A 20,220-nucleotide genomic window follows, 5' to 3' on the forward strand; every position below is an offset into this window, starting at 1 on the left:
CCAGAAGTCGGGATTCCGGCTCCCAGGCAGGCGGGCTGTGGCCAGACGCGAGGCCGGCTCTTTGGGGTTCCGGGGTACTCACCTGGGTAGGACAAATGTATTTGTTCGGGGGTGGCCTTCTGAGACCCTTCAGCCCTTGCATGCCCCAAAAGGAAGACAAAGAGGAGGCAGTACCAGCTGGGGCTGGGACCCGCAGTCATGCTGAAGGAGAAGGGAGCCGGGGGCTGTTGCCAGGTGGGATTCGGCCCGGTCTTTGATCTGGATACAGGAGAGAAGGAAGGAAGGACGCTCTCAGTGCCGGCTTCTCCCCCTGCCACCCCCACTCTCCCCAGCTCTGCTCGGACTCCCCACCGGCCACCCTTCGCCCTTGAATTTGAACCCTTTCTAGGGCTCCCTAACATCCCCCAAGTCCTTCCTTGGCTTCCCTCTTTCTGTCCCAGTCTGTCACATTCCCAGATTTCAGGTCCCTCTTCCATCCATCCTTCCCAAGATCCTCCCAACTATCTCAGGCTCCCCCTTTCTCACCCTGAGCCTTCCTCCCAGGCCCTTCTCCCATTTCAGGCTTCGGTCCTCCTCCCATCTCCTCCTCCAGGCATCCTCCCCAGCTTCCCCTCCCAAACCAAATCTCCTTTCCCGGCACCCTTGCCCGAGAACTCCTGGGCTCCCTTCCCCATCTCAGCTTCTTCCCTCCCAGAACTAGTCCAGAACCTTTCTGGACCCCTTCCCTTCTTGGTAGAAGGAAGAGGAGATGCTAGGGTGGCAGGAGGAGGAGCCAAGCAGGAAGCCTGGAGGTGCTGGGAGGTGGCACATGGCTGGCCGTGGAGGCTGGCTGGGGGTCCGGCCTAACCTGGCCTGCTCTTCCTGTCCACCCTCACTTACCCCACTGGCAGGAGTCACTGGCTGGGCCCAGCCTGCCCCAGGCCTCTTTATGGCGGGTGTTCTGCTAGCCTGGGGGTATAGCTGATAGTACCAGCTGGGCTCTCCGGGGCTTCCAGCCGCCCACGAGCCCATCCCAGCACTGGAAGAAGCCAGGTCTGGGATGATGGGCTCCTCAGACAGCTAAACCCCCAGGTCTCACTGGTCGGGCCGGTTGGGGGAAAGGGGCACGCCCACCCACCCACCCTTAGGGGTGGATCCAAGGGAAGGAGGGGACTAGAGCCCCAGGAGTTTGGGTGCTCCTGCTGGGGAAGGCTGGAAGCTGCTGAGCTTGGGGTGGGGGTAGCAGAACTTCCCCTAGCTGATTTGCCTAAGGGAAAGATCCCGCTCCACCCTCATTCCCTCCTAAAAGCCAGGAAAGAAGCAGGAGCCAGGGAAGAAAATCCAGAACTACTCACTCAAGCTTCCCTTCCAACACCCTGAAGCCAGAGTAGGTCAGTGGGCCGATTACAAAGTTAGTGTGGGTTAGACCCACCCAGCCCCAGGTGGCGAGAAGGGCGTTAGCTGGGCACAACAGGCAGCCTTTGTGAACCGGGCGTCTGGCCCCAAATCCAGGGCCCCAGAGAGAGACAGGAAGATCCATCCCTCACTCCCAAGCTGCCCCCATTATCTCTACTCATCCCAGAAGGATTAGCCAGATTGGGGGGGGGGGGGGATGACTCATGTCTCTCTCTTCCCCCACCCCTCCATCAGTCACTGTGTCACTCATACTTGTAATATCAGAAAGTTGTGACAAGAGGAAGTGCTGATCAGTGGACGCTGCCCGAGAGCAACCCCAGGAGGAGCTCCTGATGCTCACCTCTCTGAGCTGGGCTGGCTTCTGTCCCTCCCCCTCTCCCCCCAAGGCCCTCGGACCCTGATCCCGAGGCCACATTTGGAAGCCCCCCAGAGCCCATCCCCATGGAGCCCTTTCTTCAGGATCTACCTCCTGGTCCAGACCTGTGATTTCATCAGGGTGTGGGGAATTCCTGACACAATCAGCCCCCTCAGCACTCCTAGGGAACTGCCCGGGGCACTAAGCGACGTGACTTGCCCACAGTCACACAGCAGGATGATTTTTCATGTAATCATGCATCACAGTGTATCATGTATCACACCCGGAACCCCCGTCTTCCTGGACCCGACACCGACTTTTCCAGCCTCTTTGGCAGTTGGCCCTCCGGTGGTCTTGGGACGTTCGTAAAATATCTGCTGCCTCTCTGGGATAGCCCACGGCATCTCTGGGCACACCCAATGCTAGCATGGCACTGGCCTGGAGGGGCTTGGAGCGTGCCCAGTTTGCCACCCCACCCCACATGCAATCCAAACCATGGCAGGGACTCTGGCCGCTCACGGTGTCCGTGCCGGCCGGGGGGAGTGGCCCTGGCTCCTCGGGTGCCATGGCAGGGTTCTGGGTGCTGGTCCCATGAGAATCCCCCAGTGCTGAGGAGGACAGAGAGAGCCCCCCAGACCTGCTTCTCTGGCCCCAGGAGTACCTCTGGGATTCATTTGTACAACTCGAGGGAATTTTTGGCCATGTTATCGGCATTTATAGTGGCTCACGGCAGGGCTCCTCAGGAGCAGTCTGACGCACAAGTGCTGGTCACTGGGAGGCAGGGGGACAGCCCGGGAATTGTGGAGTCAGAGGTCAAGAGCTCAGATTTTATCTCTCAGGCTGACCTGGGCATTTCCCTTTCGGAGCCTTGGCTCGCTTGGCTACACAATGAGGGGGGTGGACCAGTGGAAGTGTGTGTCCCTACTCCTTTGGGTGTTTGTGGCGATGGGGGAAAGGGCCTCCAGGAAGGCCCCGGGATCTCCAGGCCGTCCTCAGTTCTGGAGAAGGGAGACGAAGGGTGATCCGGACTCAAAGGCACCTTTGTGAGTTTGGGGGCGTTATAGCCCCTAAATCTCTCCTATAAATGCCCCGAAAGCCCTTCTAGCTCTGGACCTGTGTCCCCTGATACATAGCGTGGAGGGGACAAGTAGGGCTCTCGCTGTGCTGCCTTTTCCTTTTGTAGATCTAATGGCCTGACCCCCTGAGACCTGAAGAGTCACCTAACAGGCCAGGAACAACCAGTAATATCTGCACTCATTGGTGCTAACTGCCCATGATAAAAGTAGTTTCCTAAAAGGCGGTGTGAGCAAATGGCATCTCTGTCAATTGACCCAAGATTTCTCCTCTCTCCCTCCTTCTGTCTTTGTCTCTCTGCGTGTCTTTGTTTCTCTCCCTCTCTTCACTTTTTTCTCTTTTTTCTTTCTCTCTCTCTCCCTCTCCTCCTCTTTCCTCTCCTTTTAACTTTCCCTATCCTTCTGTCTCTTTGTCTCTCTCCTCTCTGTCTCTATGTATCGCCACCTCTGCCTCTCGCCTTGTCTTTTCCCTCTTTTTTCTTTCCTCTCTTCTTCTTTCTCCCCTTCCTTTTCTTTCTTTCCATCTTTTCTTCTCCTCCTCCTCCCCTTCTTCTTCCTTCTTCTCTCTCACTCTCTGATTCTTTCTTTCTCCCTCTCCCCTTTCTTTCTCCTTTCTCTCTCTGTCTCTCTCCCTCTCCTCTCTCAGCAAGGAAGCTTTAACCTGTTCTGTTTTTCTGACTCCAGGGTGATTTGACTCTCGCTCTCTTCCATTTATAGACGAGGAAAGTGAAGCCCAGAACGCGTGATTTGCCTAAGACCCACAGGTAGGACTTGGGATTTGAAGCCAGGTTCTGAGACTCCAAGGCTAGGGCTCTTCCCACTGCCCCACGCTGCCGCCCATGAGGAAGCGATCCTGTCAGCGCCAAGGGGAGACTGAGCTCCTCTAGGACATGTGGACAGTTGGCCAACGCAGAGACGACGACTACAGAAATGGTAATGGAGCGTTCGCACCATGTCATTAACTCGGTGGTGTTTGACATAAGCAGGATGACCCCAAAGCTAATTCAGCAATAAGGCCAGCCGTAGCTCCTGTGCCCACGCCGCGCTGAGGTTTGGGAGCGTCCCGGGGCCCATCCCCTGGCAGATGCTCTGCCCCGACCTGGCTCCATCTGAAACGCGCTGCTGCATCCTTTGGGGGGACGTTCACTGACGATGTGGGCCCCAAAAGCAGCTCCCTCTCGTGGAGGGAAGTGGGAGCATGTAGCCTTCAGAAGGCCCAGGAAGGCCACAATGGCCACTGGCAGACTTCTGAGGGGCTGCGGGGCGGGGGTGGGGGTTAGAAGCCAACAGTTGGTCCTCAGCTGCCAGGGAGGGGCAGGTGATGTGCCGGGAGCCGGAGGGAGGCCGAGCTCTCCGGCGATGGGCAGGGCCCAGGGAGCCGTCCGTCACGGAGATCACTCACACCTTAAGCACCTAGAGGCCCCCAGTGTGTCATGAGCTTGTCGGGCGTGAGGAGGCAGGGCCGTTTGTCTGTCTCCCCCTTGGCACCCGGCAGCATTTCCAGCAGCCCTTAGACCTCCCCCAGAGCTCTGCCCGGTCTCCCTGGAGTGTGATGGTGAGCTCCTTGAGGGCAGTAAACGTGGATTTCCCTTTCTCTGTATCCCCAGCACTTGGTTCAGTGCCTCACACAGGGCAGGTCTGTGGTCAGAAAGACCTGAATTCAAATCCCAGCCTCAGAGACCGGCTATGTGATGCTGGACAATCTACTTAACTGCTGCCTACCTCAGTTTCCCCATCTGTAAAATGGGGATAGTGACAGCATCTCCCTCCCAAGGTGGTGGTGGGGATGAACGAGCCAACTGTGAAGTGCTTAGCCCAGTGCCTGGCACACAGTAGGTACGATACACAGGTCAGCTGCTTTTAGCTCTCCAGCCTGACTTGGATCCCGGTTCTGGACCACCAGCGCCGTGGGTACGCGTTTTGGTGTTAAAAGCCGCGACCACGTTTGGCCCGTACGCTGCGTTCTGGACCCGGCTTGATCGTGGTTGCGCCGGTCTCCGCTCAGCCCCCAGCTCCCTTTTCCTGTCTGGTTTCTTCCAGGGCAGGGTTCACAGCTCCCTAGGCCATCCCCCAGCACCACCGCTTGTCCTAAGCTCTGGACCAGTAAGTCCCGGGAGCTGGCCTTGGGAGGGCTGGGACAAGGCAGTCTGGGCAATAGGACCGCAGTGATAAGAATGAGGACTGATGGGAGCAAGTGGGGAAGAAGAGGATGCCCCTCCACCCGGGGGATGATCTGACTGCACCTAGGAGCTAGCGGCAGCAGGACACCGGGAGGACTGCCACAGGACCCGGGGGGGGGGTGCCTTGGCAGGTGACTGAGCCATCTCCTCGCCTCCTGGCCACCCCTGACCGGCGCTTTGTCTTCCCCAGGGGCCCAGCCTGGGCTCTGCTCCTGGGCCAGAGCCAGAGACGGGGCCGGCCGTGGACCTGAGCTCCCTGCCTCTTGAGGTGTGGCTGCAAATCCTGAGCCATGTGCCCCCGCGGACGCTGGTGACACGATGCCGGGCGGTGTGCCGTCAGTGGCGGGCGCTTGTGGATGGACCAAGACTATGGCGTCTGCTCTGGGCCCGGGCCCAGGATGCTCCAAGCCAGGCACTACTTGTAGCTACTTACTACTGCCCTCCTACCACCAAGCTCTGCTCTTGGGCCCACCTGGGCATTCTGAAACCCCTGGCACGGAACCTGCTACAGAACACCTGCGGGGAGGGTGAGTGAGCTCTAGGGGAGGCCCCGCATGGGGAACGGGCGAGGTTTTGTCCTGACTTCTGCAAACCTCCCCCTTGCCCCCCGACACACACATATGCCCCCTTGGTGCCCACAGAAGGGTTCCAGAAATGGAACGTGAAAAATGACGGACATGGCTGGAAAGTGGAAGAGAATTTGAGGCCCGTGCCCGGGGCCACGGCCCAGACCTGCTTCGTATCTTCCTTCATGTAAGTTCCCCACGAGTTACCGCCCCCTCCAGTGATCCCACGGGGGGACAGCAGCTATCACTGGGGCTCCTCCCCTAGGTGGTGCCAGAAGCGGCAGGTCTTGAACCTTCACGCCCAGGGACTGTGGCCGGAGCTGCTGGACGACCCCCGCACAGAGATCCACATCAGCGATTGGTGAGTCTCCTCCGGTGCAGGCGGGGGAGTCAATCTCGGTGTGGGGTGCATCGTTCAAAGACTGCCCTGCGGGGTTCTCCTGTTCCCTGCAGGTGGGGAGCCCGAAGCGACTGCGGCAGCCAGTACCAGCTCCACGTCAAACTGGTGGCGGCCAACAGACGCACCGTCCTGGCCAAGTTCGACGCCGAGCCCGATCCTATCCCCTGCCCGAATGACAATCCCTACCTGCAGGTGCGCCCTCAGAGTGGCGAGCAGGAGGAAGCGGGGTGAGGGAGCTCTGGGCACCAGGCCTAAACCCCCCCATTCATCCTTTGTAGGTCTCCCACGTCTTCACCAACTTCCCAAAAGGCGTCCGCTTCATCGTTTTTGAACATGCTGGCAAAGACACCCAGTACTGGGCCGGGCACTATGGTGCCCGCATCACTCACTCCTGTGTCAAGGTCTATTTTAGGGCCCCCTGACGGCCTGGGACCCTGGGGAAAGCCCACCCTCACCCCTCCCTTCCATCAGCTCACCACAGCTCCCAGGGGAGACCCACGTTTCATCTCAGGAATGGGAGGGCATGGTGGAGAAAATTAACAGGGGTGGAGTGAGGGAAGACCATTCAGGGCAGACCAGTAAATAAATGTTAAATTATCAAATTAAACACATCTCTACCCGGCTATGCAAAGAACAGAAGGGACTCTGTTAGGACCATTTTGGGTTTGGGTTTTGTTTTTTTTTTCTCCTGAGGCTGGGGTTAAGTAACTTGCCCAGGAGGTCACACTGCTAGGAAGTATTACGTGTCTGAGGCCAGGATTTGAACTCAGATCCTCCTGATTTCAGAGCCCATGCTCTATTCCCTGCGCCACCTCGCTGCTCCCAAGGAGCATCTTTGAGTATATATACCACCAGGACCACCGAGGTGCCGTTTGCCTCTGTCCCCTCACAATGTCTTTCTGCCCCGACGCTGCATTTCGTTTTATGTTTCATTCACCATTTCTTTTCTGCACGGGCTACCCCTGCCCACCCCCAGCCCCCGGCCTTCCCTTAAATAGGCACCGGTGGTATCACTAATCATCCCCTTAGTTTTAATCCACATAGCTAGACACGCAGGTGGATTTCTGCTTTAATAAGCTTTTATTGAAAAGAGACACAATACAGCCAGTATTGTCATGGGCCGCAGCAGCCAGAGAACAGAACGGCTTTTCAGAAGTCAGGTTTCAGGGGACACCAGACAGACAGAAGCCTCCTGTCTCCAGATCACGCCCTGTGACCTGAGGGATCCCTGGGGCTCTTTCCCAAGCTTCTCTTCTTTCTCCCCACTCCCTTACTTGGTCAAACCTGAGCTCCTCGGGACTTAATTGCCAAGCCTATGCTGAGAGCTCTCCTCTGCCTCTTCTGTCCCAGACTCCCCACTGACCTCCAAGTTGCATCTCCAGCTGGCTGTCCGGTTAAGAGCCTGCAAACGGAGCCTGCACCTTTCCCCCCAGCCTCTTCCCTCCCACTGGAGAGGCTTGCCCCTCAATATCCCATGTCCCTTCTCTGCTGACACTGCTGGGGCCTGGAGGGGGCCCCACCACCCCAGGCCAGGATCATCCCAATCCCTTCTCCAGTCACTGATGGGATGTCCCACCTCTGCCCTCCCTAAGTGGCTTATCACCTCCAGGATCCTCCCTTTGGCACTCAAAGCCCCTTCTAACTTCCACTCAGGCCTTGGGGCATTTCAGCCTGCCCCAGGCTCACCCTCCTCCCCTCCTTAAGGGCCACCTAAAATCCCATTTTCTATAAGAGGCCTCCCCCACCTCCCTCTCTAAGCCTTTCCCATTTATCCTTGCTGGGTTGGATCTCCCATTAGACTGTAAGCTCCTGGGGGGCAGGGCAGACACAGAAGGCCGAGCCGCCTCCAGAGCCACTCATGTGCAGGGATGGCTTCGTCCCTGCCCGCCTGGCTGAGCCTGGGAGCCCATTTGGGAGCTCTGAGAGGCCAGGCTGGGAATCCCACCCTGAGCTGGTCAGGACGGCGCAGGGGTGAAGGGGACTTCTGGAAAGTCCCACCGGCAGCCCATTGAGTAAGATGGGAGGGACATAGCTCAGGGGCAAGGACAAAGGCAAAGGCGTGGGCCAAGCCTTGGCCAGACCAGGAAAGGGCTGCAGAAACCTTCTGGAGGATTGCAAGGTGCCAAGAGGAATCAGGAAGTTTGGAAAGGGGGAGAGAAGCTGTTGATGGCAGCCTTTCCGAGCCTGCTCTTCCTGCGTGCCCATCCCACACCCCAGCAGCCCAGCCCTGAGCTGTCCCCAGGGACACCCACAGTCCTCAGCTGTTCGGGGCCGGGGGCAGGCCCAGCAGGAGGAAGTGGGGAGTTCTCCCGGGCAAGAAGCCAAGAGGAGGTGGGAGACCCTTCTTCTGGGTGATCCCACACCTTCTGCGGTCACAGCACCGTACCCCTGGGCTCCCGAGACCGTGTTGGTCTCTTTGCCGTCCCCGTCCCCTAGTTCATACCCCACTAGGGATCCCTCTCTTCTCCAAACCTCACCCATCCTTCCAAGACCCAGGTCGAGCCTTCCTCAGCCAAGCCCAGCTCCCCTCTGAATCTAGACTTGGGCTCCTGAGTCCTTCACCACTGAGCTCCAGCAGACCTGGATCTCACTTCCCTGGTAAGCGGGGGGCTGCCTCAGCCGGTCCTCTTGCCCCCCTCACACCTCCATCCAGCCCGAAAGCCCCCTTTCTTTGGGCCTCAGTGCTCCTCACCTGTAAAATGGGGGCAGTGCCTGCCTAGCCCACATCCCAGGGTGACCACAGAGGCAGAAGGAACAAGAGAGAACACACAAGGAAGGGTCGTACAATGGTGTTATTTGCCTCTGGGTAACCCGGCCCCCTACCGCTTCTTCTTCTGCACGTGGCCACAGTCGTGCTTTCCCCGCACCACCTTGAGCTTGATGCCGGGCAGGTCCTGCGTGTGGCCCCCGTGCACCAGCACCACGTGGTGCTCCTGGAGGCTGTGGCCCTCGCCCGGGATGAAGCAGACCGCCTCTCGGCCCGTGCTCAGCCGCACCCGGCAGCACTTGCGGTTGGCCGAGTTGGGCTTCTTGGGCTTGCGGATCATGGTCTTCAGCACCACGGCCTTGAGCTGGGGGCACCCATTCATGGGGCTGGGCCTGGCCAGGGGCCACTTGGGACGGCCATGCCGGTGCATCTGGTTGAGCGTTGCCATGGGGCGCTGCTGATTCCACTGCATCTCCAGGGTTAGGCTGAGAGCTGGTGCAGAAGGGGGAAGGAGGTCTGAGGGGAATCCTGAGCCCCTCTGTCTGAGACCGTCTGGTCTCCCGAGCACCCAGCCCCTAACACCCCCCACGCCACTCCTCCCCACCCCAAGGGGAGCCTGTTAACCTGCTGGCTCTCGCTCCTCCGCCCCCGAGATTCTGCCCTTGGGACACAGAACCAACCTCCCACTCAGGGACAGCAATCAGCTGCAAAGGGGCCTCCTACATGAGCCAGAGAGTCTGACCCTCTGCTTTTATTTTCTATTAAGGGCTCAGTCAACAAACAGGAACAAAAGAGAGGCCTGCAGTGGAATTATGGCCTCCGGCTAAGTGTGACTGGGGTGTGGAATGACATACACAGGAGCAGAAATAATTTATATAGGGGCTGGAGCAGCAGGAAGGATGATGGAGCCCCCCTCCTCTGGGGCTCTGGGTGGGCTGATACTTGGCCAACATCCCTGCAGTTAAGCTTATTGGTGATGCAGGAGGGTGTCCACCGGGGACGGGGAGAGCTGCGGGAAGGGGAAGTATGGAGGGGTGGGGGGATCTACAAGACATTTTAAAAACACAGAGGGAAATACAAGCTCTTAAGGGAAGACAAGCAAGGAAACTTTGTTACTGCCGGCTTAAATGTTAGGTTTGCTTTTAAAAAGCAAACACAATCCCTGTATTTTACAAGTGGGGCACTGAAGCTCAGGGTGGACTGCTCAAAGTCTCACAGATAGCAACAAAGTCAGGATTCAAACCCTGAATTACAGATCCAGCCTTCTTCCTACTTGCGCCAGGTGGTCTTGGAGTCCCAAATCAGAGGATCAGGGCTCAAATCCCACTATTTACTACTTATATGCCCTGGAACAAGTACCTAGCCTCAGTTTCCTCATCTGGAAAATAGGGAAGGAGGGAGACAAAGCATCCTGGAAGGTTCCGGGCTCTCCACCTAGGATCCAGCCTGCCTCTGTTCTTTGTCCCGGCGAGCGGCGCCCTCTCGCCCACTGCCCTTGCACAGCAGCAGTTTAGATGGGATCAGAGTCTGGATTAGCTACAAGACAGCTCAGAGCAGGACAGTCTAAGGCCTCAGTTTGGATGTTTCCAGCCTCCTGGCCACACCTACAGCTTTTCTCTGGCCCAGGGGCAGCCTCCTCCTCATCAGGCTTCCAGCCTGTAGGAAGTTTTCTCTAAACCAGGAAACCATTCTTCTCCCACCTCATCTGGGGGACACTCCCTCGCTTTCCTGGCTGGGAGACTGAAGGAGATCCTACCATTGTCAGATTACTTCGTTCTTTATATTTATGAGATCATCACAGTAAGAACTTCAAAAATACCCAATGATCAACTCAAGCGCCTTCTCCGGGACTATCAGGCAGCCGGTGGTACCCAGGATGGAGTACTGGGAACACACGAGCTTCATGACTCATACTAGTTAATTTCCTCAACTGTAAGACACATTGCACAACCTAAGTGGGCTCTCACCGCCGCCAGGTAATCCTATTCTACCTCCCCGGTCAACTCATCTCCCATCCTCCAGAGTGGTTCTTCCAAAGCTTTGCATCCCTCCTCAAATCTCCCAAGGTTCCTTCTGGCCCTCATCATCTAGGTGGGAAACCTCGTCTCCGGCCATTTGCTGTGAGCTCCTCTTTCCCCTTTTTCCTCATTTCCTGTCACTCAGGCGCCTTCTGCCCCTCTCTCCTTTCCCTGTCTCATATGATGAAGTGCCCCCCCCCCCTTACCAAGGCGGATGATTTACTAGTCCGAGTGATCCTATTGCAGCCCACCTCCTCCCGAGCCCCTCCATCTGAGCCGTCCTGTCTCCGAGCACCGTCATCCCCCATCACTTATCTTCAATCCTTCCCTGTCTACGGGCTCCTTCCCTCCTGCCTCCAAACAGGCCCTCGTCTCCCCAAACCTGAAAAGCCCCTCATATGACCCTTCCATCTCTGCTAACTACTGCTCCGTCTCCCTTCTGCCATTTGCAAGTAAGCTTCCCTATTGCAGGTGTCTCCACTTGCTCTCCTCCCTCTCTTCTCAGGCCCTTCCAGTCTGGCTTCCCCAGAAGCTCTCCCCAAAGTGATGGTGGATTAGTGGCCAATTGGCCTGCCTGCCCACTCCGTCTCATCCTCATTCGGACACTAAAGAGACTTTCCTGAGCCTCAGGTCTGGCCACATCACACTCCTCTCTGACCTCCTTTAGTCAAACTCCAGAATTAAATAGAAATACCCTGTTGGGCATCCACACCTGCCACCTCCTCCTACCTCTTCCATCGTCTCCTACCTCATTCCCTAACAAAACTCAGATATTCCTTGAATAAGGCGCTCCATCTCTCTTGGCTCTGGGCGTTTTCTCTGGCTATCCATCCCCCACGGCCAGACTCTCGCCTTCCTCCCCTCACTACGGACCTCCCTGGCTTCTTTAAGTCCCAACTAACCCGTCACCATCTACAAGAAGTCCTCCCTACTCCCTCTTTATCCCCGCGCCTTACACCTTTTTCTTTTTTTTTCATTTGGCCAATTGTGATTTTTTTTTTCCCCATGCCTTACATTTTTAACTATTTCCTATGTAACCTGTGCGTAGCTTGCTTTGCACTGATTGGTTGTGCTCCTCGTTTGATTTTAAGTTGGGGGGGGGGCAGGAACTGTCTCTCGCCTCTTTTTGAACTCTTACAGCTCAGCACAGTGACCGGTGCACATCAGATGCTTAATAAATGTTGCCCGATAATAACAGCACCTCCCCGGCCTGGTCATCAGGAGAATGGAATAAAATAATATTTGTAAACAGCCCTTTGCCCTGCACCTTGGTAGCTAATCTGCAAAAGCTCATTCCCTTCCTGTCTCTGTGCTTTGCTTATAACATATACAAAAGCTAAGAGAGCCTTCGGAACTACACTTTTTTTTCTGAGGCTGGGTTAAGTGACTTGCCCCGGGTCACACAGCCAGGAAGTGTTGCGTGTCTGAGGCCAGATTTGAACTCGCGTCCTCCTGAATTCAGCGCTAGTGAAGCCACTGGGCTGCCCCCAAACTATACTTTTAAACAAATGCTGGGGGGGGGGGGGTGTAACTGGATATAGAGATGAGATCCTGGCTCTGCCCCTTGGATCTGTGGGTAGATCATCAGGCTTTCAGGATCTCTGGTTCCTCATTGGTTCATCAAGAATTTAGGGCTGCAGGAAAAAAACTAAAATGGAAACAGTGTCTGGCCTCCTAGTCCTTAAGTTCTGTTGGGGATGTGGCCCTAAGACGGGGAAGTAAATATGAAACTTACAAATTTTTCCGGGGGGGGGGGGGGGAAGGACACCTGGGGGCATTTTCCTTGGGAGCAGGGAGAGCCTCTGAGGAGGGAGGGCGGGACCGCGAGATCCAAGGCTAGTGTGCAATTTCCTCCGTGGGGAGCAGCCGCAGGCCTGGGTGCAAGGGGAGCCCCGGGAGTCTTGCAGCCCCTGCCCTGTCCCTCTTCCCTACAGATGCCTACCCCGGCCAACGGAAGAGCTCAAACGGCTGAAGAGGCTGGAGAATGTCATCCTGACCTTCGGACGCTTTCTGGAGGACCTACGGAGAGAGAGCAGAACTGGGCTAGAGGAGCCCGCACTCCCACTCCCCCCCCCCCCGGAAATCCTCCCCGCGCTCTAGCCGCAGGCCGTGGGCTGCCCACAGGAAGTCCCTCTCCCAAAAGAAACTGACCAGGCTGCCAAGGGTGCTCCTGCCCCGCCTCCACCAGGGTAGTCCTTCCTGCAGTCTAACCACAGGCCCCGGCTGCACACAGGAAGTCCCTCCCCCAGATGAAAATGACCAGGCTCCCAAGGATGCTCCTGTCCCTCCCAAGTAACCCTCTCAGTCGTCTAGCCGCAGGCCACGGGGCTGCACCCCCGAGCGGGAGCCAGAGAACCCCGGAGCTGTCCGCTCTCTCCAGCAGGGTCAGATTGACAAGGCTTCCGGCTCTCCCAGGAGCCCATTGGCTAGCTGCGATGGAACACAGAAATGAGCCAGTGATTAGACGGGAAGGTTGTCAGTCTGTTTTGTTAGGGCTCATTTGATTGGACGCCGTCTCTAAAGTGTCCTCGCTTCATGCTCTCGCTGGGCTCATTTTTAAATTTTGGCCTTTGATTGGCTAATATAGAAGGGAGGAGAATGGTCGCACTATGATTGGTCGCTGTCCCGAGAGACAGGGCGGGAATTTCCATATGACCCCGGATTCGATATGGCGGCGTCCATAGTGCGGCGATGGCCGAGCTCGTTGCTTTGCTCCCTTCGAAGCGGCTGCCGCCCCCGCCGAGAGACGCCAAGGCCGGGCAGGGAAAGGAACCTCGGCAGCTCTGCTGGGGTCCCGAACCGCACCCGAAACCTCCTGTACGAGCACGTGCGTGAGGGCTACAGCGCGCGCCCCCAGCTGGACATGGAGAGGTGGTGCGCACACCCAGAAGAGGCTGCGCGCGCCTTGGAGCACCGCAAGGGGGAGCTGAGACCGGCCGACCTGTCGGAGATTGTGAGAGCGCATGCGCCCCAAGCCATCCACGGGTGGGGCGGGGCCATGCTTGAAGGGAGTAGAAATGGGGGCGTGGCTTGCGGTCTTTTTAAGGAGAGATGGGAGGGGGGATCTCCCTGTAGGATACTAGTGGACCTCCATTTAAGCAAACTGGATATATGGAGATCAATTGAGCCATTCATCATTAAGCATTTATTAGGCGCCTATGAAAGCACAGATTTCATTCGCTTATAGAGACACGTGTCCTTATATACCTATTTAGAGCAAAAGCGGGTGCCTTATAGGGTGAGGGATCCTCGCCACCACCTCCTGAGGGGCAGTCAGGACAGGGAGCGCCAGGCCTGGAGTCGGCCTCAGTTTCCCCATCCATGAAATGGGGATTATAACCGCCCCGCCTCCTGGAGTTGTGAGGATGGAAAAATGCTTGTCACAGTGCCTGTAGGTGCTTTGTGTGCGGTGGGGGCCTGGGCACTCGTGCCATTTTATGGAGCAGCTGAGGCTCAGAGGGGCCTGTGCCCCAGGAACCGCCCCGCGTTTGCTTCGGCCCCAGCTAATAGACGCCACCGCGGCGCCCCCTGTGCCGCGCAGGTTGGGGCCAGGCTCATTTCCCTCCTAACCCCCCCAGATTTCCGCGTGGGAGTCCCTGGGGAGCCTGAGGAAGGAGATCCGGAGCCTGGAGGAGGAGAAGGCGGCCGTGGCCCAGCGGATTAAAGCCCTCGTGGTGAGTGGCGCCCTCACTGTCCTGGGGACGCTCGGGACGTCCGGCTGGGGGCTGCCCTCAGATCTAGGAAGGTTCGAACTCAGACCCCGCTCCCACGCACGCCGGCTGCCATGTTGCAGATGGCGTCGGGAGCCCCGGCATTGGGGGGGAAGCTCCCGGGTGGCGCACTCCTCAAACTGGCAAGTCCGACGCGGGGCAGTCACTGGGACGGCCTGGTGGAGTGGGGGCCACACCCCCTCAGGTGCCCTGCCCCCCAGAACAAAGGAGGAGGAAAAGAGCCCCCTGGTGGGCGGTTCTCTTCCCGAGCGCCCGCGGTGGCCCTGCCTTGGGGATGGCACAGAAGATTTCTGGGGAGCAGGTGGAAGGGAGTGTGCCGGCCCGGGAGGAGCCAGAGCGGGACGTTCCGGGGCAGCCGCATGCAGAGCCAGGCCAGCCGCAGGAGGGGAACGAGTTATAGAGCAGCCGCTGGAACTCTGATCAGCCCCAAGTCCGGGGCGGGATGCGGGCGGCTGGGGGGGGGCAGGTGGGTCGGGCCTGCAGGCCGCAAGGTTCAGATTCAAATCCTGGCTCGGCCTCCTAGCTGAGTCATCTTGGGGTGCATTTAATTTGCTTGCCTCGGTTTCCATATCTGTAAAATAGGCATAATAATAGCCCCTCTGCTGCCAGAGCAGGGATGGGCGTTTGTGGCCGTTCTGCCGCCTCCGGATCAATGACTCGTTTTTCAGTTTGGGTCTTTTTAAGTTTTACTCAGGGGGGGAACGTGACGGGGGGGAAGGTTGAGGGAGGATGAGATGAATCACAGCCAACAGCAAAGGACTTTGTTTTTTAAAAAAATGCGGGTTCAGGTTCTCGCTTTGACGTCCCCCAGCCGAGGGACAGACCCCCGGGCCCAGGCCCGCCGTCCTGTTTGTGACGGTGCCGTGGAAGCTCCAACCTCTGCTGCCGGCTCCTGACGAGACAGGGATGCGGGGGCGGTCACCCCTCCCCGGGAGATGGATTCAGAGCCTGGGGGACCATGAGCACACCCCACAGTCCCACAGGGAGGAGGCTGCCCCCCTCTGTTTCCCTCCTGGGGCAGTCTGCTGGGTGACCCCAGGAAGCCTCGACGGCCATCGGGGGGTACGTGGCCGAGGGCTGGCCCGTGTCTGTGCATTTGGGACGACGCAGAGCGACCTCCCCGCTCACAGACGCGCGCATGCACGCTCCCGCCTTCCCCATCACTCCTGGCTGGAGAGCAAGAGCAAACTGCCTCGGGAAGGAGCCCCCGCCCCACCTGCCTCGAGAGCACAGCGTGTTTCTCCAGGAACCCCGAGTCCGGCCGGGCCCGCGGCGCTTATGGCCAGAGATGGGGTGCAGCACTAGCTGGTGGCCTGATGCAGAGAGCGGTGGGGGCCGCGGGGAGGGGGTGCAGTGTTTGTTAAGCACTTCCTCCATGGGGATTTAAAAGTCTCATCCCTGAGCTCGGTGCCTCCATGGCCGACTGGGGCCCTCCGCTACCTCTTCTAAATGGCAGCCCCGTTGGTTCTTCCCACCTCCCAGAAAAGAAATAACATCGATCAGGCGCCTCCTTCATTCGGGGCACTGGGCTCAGGAGGTCTCAGCAAGGCCCTCCCCCCCACGCTGAGCAGCGCCCACCTCCAACCTCGGAGACCTGGGCCTTTTCTGGACTAGGTGAAGGGCCGCCTTGTCCAGCTCGTGGGGCGCAGGACCAGAACCCAGGCCTCGGAGGCCGGCGGTGTCTCCTCTGGCTGCTAATGACGATGCCATCGAGACTTTCATCCTGTCCCGGGGCTCAGAGAGGCCCGACCACTGGCCCTGTGACCCCTGCTCAGTCGCAGGGCCTGGGCTTGGGCTGTGGGAGGGGAGGGGGGCCCAATTAGAAGTCAGGCCCAGGGCGCCGATTGCCTCCTCCGAAGCCCCACGTCCCAGGACTCTGCTTCTCTCCCCAGGTCAGCCAGGACAAGGATGTCCTCCAACAGGTACTGAGTGGGGGGAGTGATTCTGGGGCCTGCTGGGTGGAGGCCCCCTCCCTCCTGGCTCTGGACCACAGGTACCGGGGGGAGGATGCTCTGGGGGCCCTCACCCCTAAGTCCCCCCGCATCCCCTGCTGCAGGATCCGGTCTATCAGAGCATCCGGGCCCAGGGAAGAGCCATCCGGACACGTCTGGTCGCCCTGTACGCCGACGAGGCCCACCTGGAAGAACTTTTCTACACGCAAGCTCTTCGACTCCCCAACCAAACCCACCCCGATGTGGTGCGTCGGGGGTCAGGGCAGGGTGGGCCCAGGCCGGCCCCCTCCCACAGTCCCCAACCCCCCCCCTCTCTCTCTGCTTTCCCAGCCTGTCGGTGATGAGAGCCAGGCCCGTGTCCTAGAGGTGGTCGGAGAGAAGCCAAGTAAGCTGGGGTCGTAGTGCCCACCCCTCCCCCAGGCCTCCACCCTCCTCCATTCCATCCGTCCGTCCGAGCTCCCCGCTCTCTCTTTCCTTCTCCGTGTCCTGGCCCCAAGCCTTCTATCCGTCTGTCCGTCCTGGCCCTGCTCCTTCCCTCTCCCCACCTGCGTCTCTGCTTTTTCCGTGTCTCTCCCTCCGCCTTGGCCCGGCTGGGCCCCTCTGCGGACGCCTCACGCTGTGTCTGTCTGTCCCTGTGCAGCCTTCGCCTTCCACCCCCGGGGCCACTTGGAGATCGGGGAGAAGCTAGACATCATTCGTCAGAAGTGAGCAGCCCCCGCGCGCCCGGGCTCCGACAGCTGGCATCCACAGCTGCCCCCGGCGGGAACGGCTCGTTCAGCCTTTGCATGAATATTTGATCCCTGGGCTGCCTACCATCTGCCCCTCCCCCGTCTCCCTTTGTTCCCCTCCCGGTGCCGTGCCCACGGTGACCCTCCCCAGAGACCGTCTGTCGTCCCCCTGTCCAGGGAGGCCTCTGTTGGGTGGGGGGGCCCTCTGCGGCCCCCCCTCAGGCCTGGCTCTCTCGGTGCAGGCGGCTGTCCCATGTGTCCGGACAGAGATCCTATTACCTCCGTGGCCCCGGGGCCTTGCTGCAGCACGCGCTGGTCAGCTTTACCCTCAGCAAGCTGGTGCAGCGGGTACGGGACCCAGGGGTACCTGTGCCCTGGGTATGGGGGAGGGGAGAATCCCGGGGTGCCACACTTGAGGTGCGGTCTTAGGGACCCAAGAGTGGGGAAAGGCGAGGGGGCCGGGGGAGAAGCAATCCAGAGCTGCCGTCTGGGGACGGGGGTCAGGACACCTTCTCGCTCTGACTTCCTGTGACCTCGTGCTGAGGATGCTGGGGGTCTCGTACACTGCCCGTCTCCATAGAAGACACACCTTGCAGTGGGGGAGGCTCTTGGGGGGCGGGGCGGATGGGCCTGGGGGCTCCTGGGTCGCCCCTGACTGCCTCTTCTTGGTCCCCCAGGGCTTCACAGCCATGACGGTGCCAGACATGCTCCGAGGGGCAGTGTTTGTGAGTGACTGTAGCGAGTGCCCCTAACCCTGCCCTCCGTCCCTTGCATCCCCTGCTTGGTGTGGGGAAGGGGGAGGTTGAGCCTGAAACCTTGTGGGCCCCCTCCCCAGAGCTCTGCAGACAGCACCAATGGCAGGGGTGGGGGGTCCTGGAGGGTCCCGCGGGCCCACATGAGGGGAGGGGCTCCCTGCCCAGGCTCTCCTCCTCTCCCCAGGAGGGCTGCGGGATGAGCCCCAACGCCAGTCCCTCCCAGATCTACAACATTGATCCTTCCCGGTTTGAGGACCTCAACCTGGCGGGGACGGCAGAGGTGGGGATTGCAGGTGAGGAGTTGGGAGCAGGCAGGGGAGAGCAGCAGGCAGGGGAGGGCAGTGGAAGGGGAGTTCCTGCTCTGAGCTGGGCACCGCTTCCCCCCCCCGCCCCCCCACAGGGTACTTCATGGATCATGCAGTCTCCTGGAAGGACCTGCCCATCAGGTGACATTCTCCCCCCAGATGCACTTCCGGCTTTCCCGTCCCTTCCTTAACTTCTGGCCAACACTCCTGGCTCCCCTCTCCCCTGGTCCCTCCCATGGTCTCTCCGGCCATGGATGCCCTCCATCTGTCCCCTCCTGTAAGGAAGCCTACTCCTGGCTCCCCTCTCCCCTAGTCCCTCCCATGGTCTCTCCGGCCATGGATGCCCTCCATCTGTCCCCTCCTGTAAGGAAGCCTAACTCTCCCTCCTCTGCAGGGTGGTCTGCTCCAGCACCTGCTATCGGGCAGAGACCAACACAGGAAAGGAGCCCTGGGGGCTCTTCCGAGTCCACCACTTCAACAAGGTCAGCCTGGGGCCCCGGGGATAGCAGAGCTGCTCGCTGCCTTCCTCTGTCCCCGTCCTGGTCAGCTTCTCCCAAACTGGGCCCGACAGGACTCCCCAGGTGACCTCTGCCTCTCCCGGCCTGCTTGCCCCCAGGTGGAGATGTTCGGGCTGACGTGTGCAGGGACAGAGCACAGCTCGGCGCTGCTGGAGGAGTTCGTGGGCCTGCAGAAAGAGATCCTGACCGAGCTGGGCCTGCACTTCCGGTCAGTAGCCGGGCCTGCCAGGAGCAGGGGCGGGGCGGGATGTGAAGGGCTCCTCGGTCAGTTCCCAAGGATCAGCACAGTTAGGAGAAGCGCCCGGGACCCAGAGAGAGACCACCTGGAGCTGAAGCCCGCGTCCGCTAAGGATGCCTCCTGTGGCCCCTGGGGATACTAGTTCACCACTGTGTGCCTCAGTTTCCCTGTCTGTAAGGCAGAGAGCTGTGCTGTGCCTCAGTTTCTCCGTCTTTAAGGGACTGGAGCCTTCACTGACATTCTGAAATTCCACGGCCGGCCCACAGGGTCCTGGACATGCCCACCCAAGAGCTCGGCCGGCCTGCCTACCGCAAGTTTGACATTGAGGCCTGGATGCCAGGCCGAGGCCGCTTTGGGGAGGTGAGTCCCGCTCTGGAACTTGGGGGGGGGGGACGGGGTTAAGCCGGCCGGTCCTGGGCGCCTGCAGCTTTCCCACCATCCTTTTCCAGGTCTCCAGCGCCTCCGACTGCACCGATTTCCAGAGCAGGCGGCTTCACATTATGTATGAGACGGCCACGGGGGACTTGCAGCACGTGCATACGGTGAAGGGGGACCCCTGCCAGGGGCTTCTCGAGGACCCTCCGAGATGCCCCCATCCCCAGTTCCCCACCTCCACGGTCTATTTGCACCCCAGAGGTGGCCTTCCCTGGAAGCATGCTGCCTCTCCCCTCCCCCCGGGGCTTGGTGGCGTGGGTACAGCACTAGTAAGCTGCTCCCTCCCCTAGGTCAATGGCACGGGCTGTGCAGTACCCCGGATCCTCATCGCGCTCCTGGAGAGCAACCAGCAGAAGGTGGGCAAAACAGAGAATGGGGCGGGGGCAAAGGAGGGGGTCTGTGGGGGTGGAGGGTGGAGGAGGGGTCTCTGGGGGACCCTCATCAGGCTCCTTTATCCCGGCAGGACGGCTCAGTGCTTGTGCCCCCAGTCCTCCAGCCTTACCTGGGCACCGACCGGATCTCCACCCCCACACACACCCGCCTTAGATACATTGGTCCTAACCAGCCCCGGCCCTCCTGACCCTGGCCCGCTGCATGGCCACTTCCAAGTTCTTTGGCCCTTAGCCGGAGGACCTGGCCCTGCCCACATCAGTCCCCATGGCACTGGATGAGGGCTGTGACAGGCAAGCCCATCCTTGCTCTGGGGGCTTATGGAGAATGGAGGTGGGGGGCGGCTCAGGCTCCCCACTAGGGGAGGAAGAAGCGAGGGTGCCCTTCTGTTCTCTCCCCTTCCTGCCCCAGGGGCACAATAAACTCCACCCTGGTCACACCTGTGTCTGTGTCCAAGTCACTGAGAGGTGTTGG

At 59.4% G+C, this 20,220-nt stretch overlaps 4 protein-coding genes across 11 annotated transcripts in view; 2 read left to right on the forward strand and 2 right to left on the reverse strand.

Annotated features, from left to right (window-relative positions):
• The window catches only part of ACP7 (acid phosphatase 7, tartrate resistant (putative)), a 7,071-nt gene extending 6,007 nt beyond the window's left edge, over positions 1 to 1,064 (reverse strand). The window contains exons 1-2 of one of the 3 annotated variants that reach the window (XM_074277847.1): positions 880 to 1,064; positions 83 to 258 (exon numbers count right to left, since the gene is read on the reverse strand). In XM_074277847.1, the coding sequence (XP_074133948.1) occupies positions 83 to 200 (118 nt within the window). In that variant the 5' untranslated portion in view covers positions 201 to 258; positions 880 to 1,064. Of the gene's footprint in view, positions 1 to 82 lie in introns of all 3 variants that reach the window. The other 2 variants (XM_074277848.1, XM_074277846.1) reach the window with 2 other exon arrangements.
• Positions 1 to 6,576, forward strand: part of FBXO27 (F-box protein 27) — a 15,541-nt gene extending 8,965 nt beyond the window's left edge. For 2 of the 5 annotated variants that reach the window (XM_074277855.1, XM_074277857.1), the window contains exons 3-9: positions 3,541 to 3,756; positions 4,864 to 4,926; positions 5,194 to 5,530; positions 5,645 to 5,756; positions 5,835 to 5,930; positions 6,023 to 6,161; positions 6,248 to 6,576. In XM_074277855.1, coding sequence (XP_074133956.1) covers positions 3,754 to 3,756; positions 4,864 to 4,926; positions 5,194 to 5,530; positions 5,645 to 5,756; positions 5,835 to 5,930; positions 6,023 to 6,161; positions 6,248 to 6,391 — 894 coding nt within the window. In that variant the 5' untranslated portion in view covers positions 3,541 to 3,753 and the 3' untranslated portion in view covers positions 6,392 to 6,576. Of the gene's footprint in view, positions 1 to 3,507; positions 3,757 to 4,131; positions 4,379 to 4,863; positions 4,927 to 5,193; positions 5,531 to 5,644; positions 5,757 to 5,834; positions 5,931 to 6,022; positions 6,162 to 6,247 lie in introns of those variants that run through there. The other 3 variants (XM_074277856.1, XM_074277858.1, XM_074277859.1) reach the window with 3 other exon arrangements.
• A 2,167-nt stretch (positions 6,577 to 8,743) lies between these two features.
• Positions 8,744 to 13,111, reverse strand: MRPS12 (mitochondrial ribosomal protein S12). Its single transcript, XM_074277862.1, has 3 exons — positions 12,846 to 13,111; positions 12,637 to 12,713; positions 8,744 to 9,168 (listed from the first exon to the last, which is right to left on the reverse strand). Exons 2-3 carry the CDS (start codon positions 12,683 to 12,685, stop codon positions 8,789 to 8,791), a joined length of 429 nt encoding a protein of 142 aa, XP_074133963.1. The 5' UTR covers positions 12,686 to 12,713; positions 12,846 to 13,111; the 3' UTR covers positions 8,744 to 8,788.
• A 92-nt stretch (positions 13,112 to 13,203) lies between these two features.
• On the forward strand, positions 13,204 to 20,185 carry SARS2 (seryl-tRNA synthetase 2, mitochondrial). Of its 2 annotated transcripts, XM_074277849.1 has the most exons (16): positions 13,204 to 13,647; positions 14,273 to 14,368; positions 16,318 to 16,347; positions 16,482 to 16,622; positions 16,708 to 16,762; positions 17,018 to 17,081; positions 17,348 to 17,453; positions 17,783 to 17,830; positions 18,045 to 18,153; positions 18,261 to 18,306; positions 18,560 to 18,647; positions 18,782 to 18,891; positions 19,188 to 19,281; positions 19,371 to 19,463; positions 19,647 to 19,712; positions 19,820 to 20,185. In XM_074277849.1, exons 1-16 carry the CDS (start codon positions 13,363 to 13,365, stop codon positions 19,934 to 19,936), a joined length of 1,548 nt encoding a protein of 515 aa, XP_074133950.1. In that variant the 5' UTR covers positions 13,204 to 13,362; the 3' UTR covers positions 19,937 to 20,185. The 2 variants fall into 2 exon arrangements, with proteins under 2 accessions (XP_074133950.1, XP_074133951.1); XM_074277850.1 differs by lacking the exon at positions 16,318 to 16,347 and having other exon boundaries at positions 14,273 to 14,372; positions 16,459 to 16,622.
• Positions 20,186 to 20,220: the final 35 nt, after the last annotated feature.

The sequence above is a fragment of the Sminthopsis crassicaudata genome, chromosome X (assembly GCF_048593235.1).
Source record: "Sminthopsis crassicaudata isolate SCR6 chromosome X, ASM4859323v1, whole genome shotgun sequence".
Classification (NCBI taxonomy): Eukaryota; Metazoa; Chordata; class Mammalia; order Dasyuromorphia; family Dasyuridae; genus Sminthopsis; species Sminthopsis crassicaudata.

Bases quoted from the DNA above. Each gene is read 5' to 3' on its own strand.
- SARS2 (XM_074277849.1), top strand. From the start codon at position 13,363: ATGGCGGCGTCCATAGTGCGGCGATGGCCGAGCTCGTTGCTTTGCTCC. The intron at 18,892-19,187 runs GTCAGTAGCCGG...GCCGGCCCACAG, and splicing joins GAGCTGGGCCTGCACTTCCG to GGTCCTGGACATGCCCACCC. The intron at 19,464-19,646 runs GTGAAGGGGGAC...TCCCTCCCCTAG, and splicing joins ACTTGCAGCACGTGCATACG to GTCAATGGCACGGGCTGTGC.
- MRPS12 (XM_074277862.1), bottom strand. From the start codon at position 12,685: ATGACATTCTCCAGCCTCTTCAGCCGTTTGAGCTCTTCCGTTGGCCGG. The intron at 9,169-12,636 runs GTAGGCATCTGT...CTTCTGCACCAG, and splicing joins GAGCTCTTCCGTTGGCCGGG to CTCTCAGCCTAACCCTGGAG.